The sequence below is a fragment of the Gossypium arboreum genome, chromosome 10 (assembly GCF_025698485.1).
Source record: "Gossypium arboreum isolate Shixiya-1 chromosome 10, ASM2569848v2, whole genome shotgun sequence".
NCBI lineage: Eukaryota > Viridiplantae > Streptophyta > Magnoliopsida > Malvales > Malvaceae > Gossypium > Gossypium arboreum.
Genome location: NC_069079.1, coordinates 17,650,359 through 17,662,833, shown reverse-complemented (window position 1 = coordinate 17,662,833; position 12,475 = coordinate 17,650,359). Strand labels below are relative to the sequence as shown.

Here is a 12,475-nt window from a genome sequence, read left to right as displayed (position 1 = left end):
TAAACAAATTGTTTTATGACAATTTTTTTAGGGTAAACTACATTTAAGGTCATTAAATTATTAATAAGTTTATGTTTTGGTCACTGAACTTTAAAAAGTTACAAAATGGTCATCAACTATTCGAAAGTTTTTATTTAAGTCGCTGGGCTATTAGAATTGTTGATGTATGACCTTCTCTGTTCACACCATCTGCGCTAATCAAAAACTCTAATTCCCCTTCTTTTTTACAGTTCAGTTTTTCTCATGAAACAACTTTAAACGTTACAAATCTGCAAATTAAAATCTAAATAGTTTTTTCTTCGATCTCTAACACCGACTATCAAATTGACTTAGATCTAAAGTATGTATGTCAATAACAAATTAATATGACTAAATTTTGAAAGTTGAAGACTGAAGTAGTAAAATAAAATATTAATGTTAAAATAATGAAGTTTTTCTTAATGCAGTTGATATCATAACTGTTGTAATCATAAAAGGACACATATTTAAATATTTTTAAATATATCTTTCTTTCAAAATAAATTATGAGTAAAAAATCAGAATGGTATAATAAAAAGAGACATATCTATATCTCAAATTATAGTAATTTTATTTCATTTTGGTTTTTAGCTCTATCAGTCCGGTGTGAATAATAAAGCTGACAAAATATCATGCGGTGAGCAATGACATAGATACCAACTTTTGAGTTATATATACGTTTATATGTTAAACATGGATATGTGTATATGATTCAAAGACAACACGTGGTTTCACAATCTTAGTTCAAAATTTGTGTTACAATTTATGAGTCACAGCTCAAGCTGCCACTATAGTCTATAGATAGATGTATGCATAATTGCATATATATAAATGATTGAGTGGATAAAACAAAGTGGTATTAGCAGATAAAATGTCGGGCAACGGTGGTGCATTGGAGGAAGCAAGGGTTCCATTGATTGATGATTTAGCATCAACAGAAAAATATTATGAGAATGGACCCCTTAGGGAAAGGGTATGGATTGAACCAAAGAAACTATGGAGGATAGTCGGCCCTGCAATCTTCAACCGTCTCGCCTCTTATTCCATACCGGTTATCACTCAAGCCTTCACCGGCCACCTTGGTGACCTTGAGCTTGCTGCCATTTCCATCGCAAATAATGTCATCGTCGGCTTCAACTTTGGCCTTTTGGTACATACATATATGTATTTACTTCCATTTCAATTTATTATGGATCTCAAGTCACGTACATCACTATAATACAAATCCATTTAGGTCTATCAAGTGAAACTTGAGGCTTGGATTCAACTTAAAAATGTTTAATTCTCCGATATGATTTTTTATTTCTTTTTTAATTTTAGTTGGGGATGGCGAGTGCACTTGAGACCCTATGTGGGCAAGCCTTTGGAGCAAAGAAATACTACATGTTGGGAATCTACATGCAACGTTCATGGATCATTCTCTCCATATGTTGTGTTTTGCTATTGCCTTTATATCTCTTTGCTTCACCCGTATTGAAACTATTGGGACAGCCTAAAGATGTTGCTGAGCTATCGGGGATGGTTGCTATTTGGATGATTCCACTTCATTTCAGCTTTGCATTACAGTTCCCACTGCAAAGATTCTTGCAGTGTCAGCTAAAAAACATGGTGACGGCTTGGGTCTCATTGGTGGCTCTTGCGGTCCATGGGATCGTGAGCTGGGTGTTAGTGTATAGGTTTCGAGTGGGTGTGGTTGGGACGGTGGTTAGCATGAATTTTTCGTGGTGGGTTTTGGTTTTCGGCCACTTGGGTTACACTGTTTGTGGCGGCTGTCCTTCAACTTGGACCGGTTTCTCCATGGAAGCTTTCTCTGGTCTTTGGGAATTCATCAAACTCTCTGCAGCTGCTGGGGTCATGCTTTGGTACTTCATTCTTCTATGTTTTGCAAATAAGTAAAATTAATAAGCAAACGGCACAAAGCCAATTGAATTCAATAGTTTCCTTTGGAGTAAATTGGTTGTTTATCATAACATCACTTTTAATGAAATCTACAGCTTGGAAAACTGGTACTATAGAATACTAATATTGATGACTGGAAATCTGGAAAACGCCAAGATTGCCGTCGATGCTTTGTCCATATGGTAACTTTTTTCATGTCATTAGGTATACTTACAGAACACCTTATTAACATACGTAGCTTCAATTAATTAAAGTGTTTATTGGTTTATTTTGGCATAGCATGACAATTAATGGATGGGAGATGATGATTCCTCTCGCGTTCTTTGCTGGTACCGGGTATCTTCTTTTATACAAACCCAATCATACATTTACTTTTCTTTTTTTGACTTTTATATATTTTTATCTTCTCTGATTTTTAAATTTTTTACTTTTTACACCAAAAATGCTGTTTTCGTTCACAACAATCTTCCAAAAATAGATTATTTTATGGTATTTGAATGATGCTGTGTAAATTATTTTTCTTTTTTAAAATTATTTTTAAAAGTTTTTATGTTTAGCAAGTTGATGTATAAATTTTAAAAAATTTAGACCCAAGCCCCTCAACCCATCCAAATAACTCATATTATTACTTAAAAATTAATAAAATATAAAGAAATATATTATTTTATAATCACATTCAAAATAAAAATATTTAATTTAAATTTGGTTCGGATCGCCCAAAAGCTTTTTACACAATCCCGTCAAGTCGAAATGGGCTGGTCATTTGATCCGTGGATAAATTTAAATATAAATATATTTACTACAAAATATTATAAATTTATAATAACATTTTCTTTGGACAGATAAAATTTATTATCCAATCTCGTCAAGTCGAAATGGGTTGGTTACTTAATCCATGGATAAGTCTAAATATAAATATATTTGCTACAAAACATTATAAATTTATAATAGCATTTTCTCTAGACAGACGAAATTTATTTTATAATAAGATAATATTTTATAATAATATCATCATGTTTTAACTTAATAATAAATAAATAATAAATAATGTTTAATTAAAAATTAATTTAAATCTTTTAAGTAACTTAATTTAAATTATATGTTTTAGATATATGAGAGTGTATAGTAACACATTAGAGTTGGAGTAGGAAAATGAAGTTAAGCATTATTAAATGCTTAAACAAACACATATATTTAAATAATTGAAATATTCATATTTTATGATATAAAATATTTTTATTAAATATTTATAAATTTTAATATATATTTATTATTAGAATATTAATATAAATATTTCAATAATATATTAATAATATTACTCAAAATTTAAAATTATTATTGTTATAATTTATTATTAAAATAAATTTGTAATATCAAATAATTCATTAAAATTAACAATAATTTATATTAATAATTTATCATATTTTTAAATAGAAATAATTAATATTGAACGTTGTATAAAAATAATATTGAGCGTTATATAAAATATTTTAAAATTTACAATGAAAAATATTATTATAATAATATTATGTTTGATTCAATTTAATTTTATATAAAAGTAAAATTGTTCACAAAAGGTTGTTTTTTTTGGAATATAACTTGCTTCTTTGAAAATGATAAAATCAATTTACAAGATTTTTCGTTAATTTATAAGTCATCTTCTGTTGATCAAATTATCTTTAGTAAAACAAACACACAAAAAATTAAAAGAAAGAATTTCCTAAATCATTCATGAAAGAAACAGTAAAATTTACCCCAATTGAATTTGTATACTTTAAGAAAAAGAAAAAAGCATTGAACAGATTTTGAGATTGAATTTCAGTATATGAAATTTGTTGTATTTGATACAAAAAGGACAATAGTGGTGTTATAATCTGGTAATGACAACAGCGGTTCATTGAATTTGAAAATGATAAACAAGAAAAGGACAAAGATTTGCCTTTCTGAAGGGTTAAAGTTTTGATAAACTACAAAACTGGTTGATTTAGATTTTAGAATGATGAACAACATTAGATTTGGATGGATGCACTGTGAGGGTGGCAAATGAGCTTGGAGCAGGGAATGGGAAAGGAGCCAAGTTTGCAACAACAGTTTCAGTTGTGACATCAATTCTAATAGGAATCTTCTTCTGGTTGTTAATTATGATATTGCATGATAAATTTGCTCTCATATTTTCTGCAAGTGACCCTGTTTTGAAAGCAGTCACCAACCTCTCTTTTCTCTTAGCCTTCACTGTTCTGCTCAACAGTGTTCAGCCTATTCTATCTGGTATTCGTTTCTTATTCATCATATGTTCTACGATCACCTTGGATGGGCTGTCAAAACCTTATTTTCTAGTTTTGGTAATTTTGGTGGTGTAGGGGTGGCTGTTGGATGTGGATGGCAATCCTACGTGGCTTACATAAATTTGGGTTGCTATTATCTCATTGGGGTTCCACTTGGATTTTTTATGGGGTGGGGTTTCCACCTAGGAGTCATGGTAAGTTAAAATATGTTAACTGTCCATTATTAAAAATCATTTGTCTTGCAAAAATTATTTCACTATATATTTTATTTTTATAGAGATTTGAATCTTTGATTTTTTTATTAAAGTTAATATTATTTTAATATAATTAAATAATAATATTTGATATACTGATCGGTGCATTGTATTAATATCATAATATATCATCATTCTAATTAAATAGAAAATATAGAAAGTTTGTAAATAAATACTAATAATTTTATTTAGATATAATTAAACATTAATTGTAATTATTGTGAATAAATATCTATGGTCTTGGGCTTAGAGATTTAGTATTTATTTTATAATAAAAAATTTAATATATATTTATAAGTCTTCTATTATTTTTGGTTTTATTTAATAATAAGATGTCATGTTATTATTTATAGATGGTGCATGAAATTTATATGTATGAACAATACATAAAATATTTTTATTAATAGGTCAAACTACTTTTTTTTAATTTTCTACTATATTTAATATTTCTTTTAACATTAAATATTATATTTCTAAACTGCAAAAGTTTTTATTTTATATATTTTAAAATTACTTTATGAAAATTTAAATCCGAGTAAATGTTATGAATAAACAAGATTGAATTATGAGGGTGTTGGAGTATAACTGGTGTGTAAGTATAGTTAAATAAACCTTATTTCTCATTAACTTGATTGAAATAATCTCACCTTTGTTTATTATTATATTTAGGTATTTATTTTGATGGACAGGGAATTTGGGGTGGAATGATATTTGGAGGAACAGCAATTCAAACTCTGATATTGGCGCTTATTACCTTACGATGTGATTGGCAGAAGGAGGTAATTAAGACCTTTCTCCTATCTTATTGCTGTTCATCTCTCTCCAAATGCCAATCTTTAGTTTATTGGGGATTTCAGGCTGAGAAAGCAAACCTGCTCCTCCAGAAGTGGTCTGAAGTTTGATATCTCTGATTTTACAAGCATTTGAAATAGTTAAATAAAACGATGGGAAGACAAAATTAAAAAGCTCATATTAATCGGGACTCATTTCAAATGATATTATCATATTAATGAACTATAAATATTAAATATGAATTGTAAAATAAATATGGTAAATACTTTTTTTTAAATATCCTATTAATTCTTCTATAATTATATCATTCTTCATCCTTTTCTTTTGTTTTTCACTTTCTTTTCTAGATTTATTGTATTGCATATTTTTAATTCCGGTAAAAATTCAAACTTCAAATTTTGATGTTCATAAATGAGTAGGCTTGATTTTTTAAAAAAAATCTATATGTATTTCATTTTAATAATTATATAGGGAAAGATGCTTTTGAAATATAGTATAAGATTTACTCATTCTTATGGTTGTGAAAATGCCCACTTACTTTTCTCTCATGTTTGAATAAAATTATGTGAAATTTATTTACTAAGTAAATTTTAAATAAAAAATTATTGTTTATTTGTATGTTTTCTATTTTGTTTATTCATTTTCTGCTTTTCTTTTTCTTTCTTTAAAAAGAGTAGTATTGACTATTACATAGTAATTAGTTTAAGAGTAGATAAACTGTTAAGGTCTTCATGTAGTGCATTTAGAGTAAAATTAAGCGGTTGGGACTAACAATGAACACACATGCTAATTCTTTTTGTAGCTTTTGCTAAGTAATTAGTCTACTCATTACATTCTCAATACACATGTTTTAAGATGGCATTCCAGTCATGACTCAACAAATCTAGAGTCGCATTAACAACATGCACTTCTACCTCATTAAGTTTCCCTTAATATGGTGCAGCGCTTCCAAACAATTCGTTTCTAACAAAATATCTCGACATCTAAACTTCCAAGTTTGGTCAACACCATTCAAAATGCCCTAGGGTTCTACCTCGTATGCACTACACAGCCCGATGTTTCTGTCAAATCCTAAACTAGCTGCATCTCGGATCATACCCCCTGTCATACCTATTCTGTAATCCAAGTTTTGGCCATCATCAACATTTATTTTTCATTTTACTACTAGTGGCGGAGACCAAGAAAGTTGCAACCATCTTCTCCAATTCTTTATGGAACCTTACCTCTGATTCAGTTGACTGGCATATACAATCTCATATTTATATCTCATGCAACAATAAATGAGTCTTTCATTATCCACATAATTAGATTTAAAAGTACAATCATTTCTTTTCTTCCACAAAGACTAACAAGTAATATAAAAGAAAATGTCCAAATCTTTCATATTACTCGAGAAGAATCAAAGTTTGGTCAGGTTAAGAGTAAGCCAATCCTCAATGTTTAAATTATAAAATTCTGCTAACCTATCTTTGTTAACTAGATTGCTCCAGTAGTGGACCGCGAGCGAGCATTTCCTCGATATATGGTTGATGTCTTTAACACTAGCACCGCATATATGACAATTCTGATCCAGAGTTAAGCGTCTCTTAACGCTTTCATCATTAGTTAGTAATTTTTCCTTACCGATCGGCCATAAGAACATCTAAACTCATTGTGGGACCCGGGATTTCTATAGAATTCCATCGTGGACTTAAACAATATTCCATTTGATTCATTGCTACATATGCTAATTTTTTAAGTAAACCAACGTCTTTTGTCCCATTTCCAACCGAGCCAATCCATAATCTCTTCACCACAATGAGGACAAATAGTAGCAAGCTTAATCAAGCACTAGGACAAAAGTAAAGAAGCAAACCAATTTCATGCCCACAGTCCACTCTCAGTCACCATATCTCGAACTGAACTTGAGAACTGTTGGAAAATTGCAGGGAACTTTGAGGCATATTCTCAATAGGTAAAGGTGGAAAGTTGAATTATAAAATTATAGTTTCATATTCTACTCCATGAGACCTTTACAACGATATATCATATGCTCAAAATGGTTGAGTGATGAATGAGAAATTGTTACTCAAAGTAAGCTATTTTGAAATATTTGTTGAGGAAAAGTAAAGGCTTAGATCTCAAATTGGTTAAATACCAAGTGTGAGATGTGTTTATATATGGGAACCCTCTTAAAAGATAATTGGATGGCTAAGCTTGGAACATTGTCTCGCGCACAGGGGGATGTAGGTCTAAACCCAATAGAGTTGGGGCGCACTCTCATGACGTGGGTGACGCGTAATGTCCAAATTAATTGAGCCCAAAGTGGGCACGAAATTATTTTTTCTCAGCAGACAGAATTTGTTTATATAAGGACATTTATCTTATTTATTTGATTTCAGTCAATTTGATTTAATTTTTTAATCAAATTGATTTATTGGCTCCTTAATGGCAAATTTTGTGGAAATTTTGAAAATTTCAACATTCTCAATTCTCAATGCCTATAAAAGGCTATGAATTCTGTATAATTTTACACACTCTCATATTCTCTCATACCAAATTTCTGTTGCTCTCAAAACTCCTCTCAAAACTCTTCTTTTCCTCTCTGTATTTTTCAAATGTTCCGGTGATAGAAAAATGCATCGTTTGTTCGTTGATCGCTGTAGAGGTGTTGTTACTTTGATCATGTGTTGTTGTAACCTGGGAGACATTCGACCAACGGTTCTCCAAGTATCGTAGGAGCAGCTGAATCTGTCTTAAGGAGACTGTGTTAAACAGGCCTCAACGTTTAGTAAATCTCTATTCTTATTTTCGATTGAAATTTTGTTATGGTTTTTTTATTAATTTACGTATTTGACAACTTAAATATAAATTATTCTATTTATATTTTACATTATATATAAATATGTGTTTATTTATATTTAATTATTTTGTACGCTAACCTGTTTTGTCCAACAATCTTTAAGACAAAACAATTTTCCCCATGTAAACACAACTAAGATCCAACAGATCCCCTCAAAAAATAAAATCTTAGAAATATGGAATTTTAATTTTACTAATTTAAATTTTTTAAATTTTTAAAAAGACTAAATAAATAATTATATATTTTAGAGCCTGCAACCCCTAGATACGCCGGCACTGCTCAACTTTCTCGTTGCATGCATGGGGTTTTTGAAGAAGAAGCGAACGAATGGCTTTCATGATTGGGTTGACCCAGTACCAACAAATTGCTTTCATGATTAGGCTGGCCCACTAGCACTTTATTATCCTCAATAATTGTCACTTTATGATTTGATTCTGGCAAGTAGTAATAGGTTTAAATGCAGGTGGGACCGGCGGACCAATTTCCTTATTTTCTCCTTCACCCACCTGCATACGTCGGCCTTCCTTGCTTAAAAATTCTGGTTTCATGGATGGCCCACCAATTGCATATGTCTCTGCTTTTTAATTACAACATAATCTTCTTCTTTTTTATAATTTTAAATTTATTTATTAATTACACATTGAAGTATTATAAAATTAATATTTGATTTCTTTGATTAAAAAAATAATAATAACATTTTTACTACTATTATAATTAAAATATTTAACTCAATTATTTTATGTAATCATAATTTGAATGCTTGTAATAAAAAGAAATTGATTAAAATATAAAAAGTAAATGTTAAGGTTGTTATCAGAATGAAAGGGAATAGGAATTACAACTTAAGGCGTGTGAACATTTTATTTAAGAATAATTAGTTTAAAGCAATTTTTCAGAAAGGAACAGGGAACACAATGCTCAACTATAGCAGAGAATCAATGACAATAATTTTGGTTATATCTCGAAAGCTTGGCTTATAAGTATCATTGTACATCTATGGGAGAGAAAATAGGAAGTGACCACTACTTGAGTGAAGCAAGGAAAGGCTGGTAGTTTGTTGAGAAATTTTGATTTTTCAAAAAACATCATCTCAAGTGCCTCTTAAGTCTATTTGTTCAAAAGTAATGTGGGATTCTTTCAAAATACGCTTAAATTCCAACAAAAAGTTAATTAAATATTTAAAATGTATGAACATAAAAGAAATCACAAACAATGTAATTTATCATTTATATTTACTTTTTTTAAAGTAAGCTTTTTATCAATGAAGGTTAAAACTTTATTAACTTTAAAATTTTATGTTCAAAGTTAATTATCTTGGATTCTCCATCACATGTGGATTTAAAAATAATAAAAAGTAAATAGAATAATTAATTAATTAAGGTCAAGTTATCTCTTTTTTATAAATTAATTAATTAATTAATTCTTCATCAAAATTTATGCAGTTAAGTACGTATTTTTTAAATTTTAAAGAAGGATAATGTTTAAAAAGAAAATGGAAAAGATTAAAAATATTACGTTAGGTGATAAATAGCTTATTATCTACCTACTATACGTGTTTTTTTTCTTTTAGCAATATCTACTATAAATGTTAGATGTAATATTAAGGTATATTGTATTTAATTAATCTTAAATTTTATTAATTTTGATTTAATCTTATTTTTAAAATATATTTTTAAATTTAAAATGAATAAAAGATTATAATCAAAAGTAGATATTATTGGGAAAAAAAAAAAGGGAGAGTAGGTTTGATAAGGATAAGAGGGTGGGTCGTCGACAATTTACAGTGTTAATTGAATGACTTGGTCATGATAAATGATAATGGAAATAAACCTAACTCATCATGTGCTTCCTTTTTATGCCTTCAATTTTGGGCATAATTAACTGCAAGAAAGGAACATCACTTATTCATTACAATTTCCTACATTTTCATTAACAACAATTTACTATCTTATGCTTTACATGAGGGAAAATATTATTATGTACCCTTATCATTCACTTTCACTTCCACTTTCACTAATTAATTTTATAATTATTTGTTTTATTTCTTTATTATAATTCAACTCAACCCATTGAGTTGAAATACTTTTTTCTAACCAAAAACGTTAAATTTTTAAACATGACAGCTCACTTGACGATTTACACGTACATTATGCTAATTTTTTTGAATTTATATGAATTTTTTTTATTTTTTTATTTGTTAACATGACATATAAGATGAATAGTGTCATATCAGTATGAAGTATATGTTGATTGCCACATCAACGCCATTAAAAAACAATGTTTTATGAAGAAATTATGTTAAAAAAGTGGTGTGACTTTTTTTTGTAAAATATTAATGACTAAATTTAACTCTAAAAAAATTTGAAGGTCAAAATAATAAAAATATAAAGTTGAGAACTAAATTTGATATTATGCTATAAGAATATCTATATGAACACACGAATCTAATTTCATTGAACAAGGAAATATATGTATCTTTTATATTGATAACGGGATAAAAGTCAAATTAATCCAAAAAATTAAGTAAATCTAATTTTCATTGAACAAGAAAATATATCCATCTTTTATATTGGTTTTCTTTTCAAAGAATGGGATAAAATGAGATTAATGTTAATAAATTTAGGTAAATTTAATTTTATTGAAAAAATATGTCTATTTAGTATTATTATAAAGAAGTGAAAACAAGAAAGGGTAAATAAAATGGACATAAAGCTTGAAGACTTATACATTAGCATTGCAATTGCAAATAGGGCATTCAAAATCAAAATTATTACATTAATTCAAACCTTAAATAGTTTTTTACAAGCTATAATTTACAACCCCAATCACCCACATCACTCCATCGACGCATAAGCTGGAAAAGTCAAGTCATTGAAACTCAGAAACCTTCCTGAAGAGAACTTCACTGAATTACCGCTATGCTTCATCACAACTCGCTCCCCAAACCGAGCCGACTCACTCACCTTGTTCCTCCTTCCCATCATCAACAATCTCCCTTCATCTTCTTTATACGCTTTACTGTTCCCAATTTGATCCTTTACCTCATTTATTGAACCCCAAACCGACTCAATCATCACTTTCTTCCTCTGGGAAAGTGTTGACAGTCTCTCCTTACATTCCTCCAGTCTTCTCAAAGCACACACCAACTCAACCGAGTCAACAAAGCCCAAACAATCGAGTCTCTCCTTGAACTCACTGACCCGAATTGAAATCTCGTTGATTGATGATAAGTAGTCCTCTCCCACCAACCCCAGGACCGCATCTACCAATACGTTGCCATTAGAATTCGAAGAATCTGGCTTTTTGGCAATCTGTTCGATCAAATTCCCCAAAGAGTTTATTTCTTTAAGCAATTCGGTGTTTATAAGGGACGATACTCTGTCTTCTTCTCTATCTTTATCTACACTGCTTGAAGTTGAACATAGAAAGAACCCCAAAATCCTTGAAGTTGACAACAGGTTTTCAAGGTATAAAGCATACCTGCAAATTTCGTTTAAAATTGTTATAATTTTGATATTAAAATTACATATTTTTACACAATAAAACCAAAAAAAAAAAAAAGTAGAAACATACCATCTAACCCAAGAAGAAAGTTCCCATGTTAACGGCGTCGTATCGTCTCTGAAATTCGATAGTTTAAGGTAGTTACGGCCACCGGTGGAAGGGTAAACAGAAAGCTGATCTTGAAGAATAAAGCTCCCACGTTTAATGATGTGATGAACAGTGATGAGACATTTGATGGCAACGGAGGCATCGCGGGTGGTTTGAAGGCGGTCCATGATGGCGTCGACGGCGGTGGAGGCGGTGGCACGTGAGCAGTGACCGAAGGAAAGAAGAGTGGCCAAGTGTGTGGGGTCGGGTGGGGAGAAGGGGTCATGGGTGGTGGCTCTGAGTAAGGCCAGGTGGAGAGATAAGGTTCTGGGATTGGAAATCAAAGCAGCTTTGCTTTGAGAAGCTTTGTCCTTGATGATTCCGATCAAATCTCTGAAAACTTTTACGCGCCCCATTGAAGAACAGAGGAGCAAGAAAGAAACCCAAAAGAGGAAATAGAAAACGTCAACGTAAATTTCTTACTATGAAATTTATTACTTTTTCATTTTTGGTGGCAGTCGGATATTTAAAAAGGAAAAGCCCGTAAGGGGATATTTTTAGTGTTAAATTATTTGCTTTACTTGTCCAACTTTTCTTATATGGGAGGTTGTCCAAGTTGAATTCTGATCATTGTTTTACATTGGAGTGTGGCATTTTTTATTCAAATTAGGTCTACGGTAGTAATTTTTCTACTATCCACATCTAAGTTATTTTATTTAAATTAATTCTTTAAAACCTCTAAAATTTATATTCAAATAAAATAATTATTAAATTTAGGACTAGACCTAAAAACA

General features: G+C 30.0%; 2 protein-coding genes across 2 annotated transcripts; one reads left to right on the top strand and one right to left on the bottom strand.

Annotated features, from left to right (window-relative positions):
* Positions 1-889: 889 nt before the first annotated feature.
* LOC108488304 (protein DETOXIFICATION 27-like) lies at positions 890-5,452 on the top strand. The gene is made up of 8 exons (XM_053020242.1): positions 890-1,168; positions 1,339-1,880; positions 2,013-2,099; positions 2,197-2,253; positions 3,947-4,185; positions 4,278-4,396; positions 5,146-5,235; positions 5,314-5,452. The coding sequence occupies exons 1-8, from the start codon at positions 890-892 to the stop codon at positions 5,356-5,358; spliced, it is 1,458 nt and encodes a 485-aa protein (XP_052876202.1). The 3' UTR covers positions 5,359-5,452.
* Positions 5,453-10,818: 5,366 nt separating this feature from the next.
* LOC108488380 (putative clathrin assembly protein At4g40080) lies at positions 10,819-12,265 on the bottom strand. The gene is made up of 2 exons (XM_017792661.2): positions 11,664-12,265; positions 10,819-11,570 (listed from the first exon to the last, which is right to left on the bottom strand). The coding sequence occupies exons 1-2, from the start codon at positions 12,095-12,097 to the stop codon at positions 10,925-10,927; spliced, it is 1,080 nt and encodes a 359-aa protein (XP_017648150.1). The 5' UTR covers positions 12,098-12,265; the 3' UTR covers positions 10,819-10,924.
* Between the last annotated feature and the right edge of the window lie 210 nt (positions 12,266-12,475).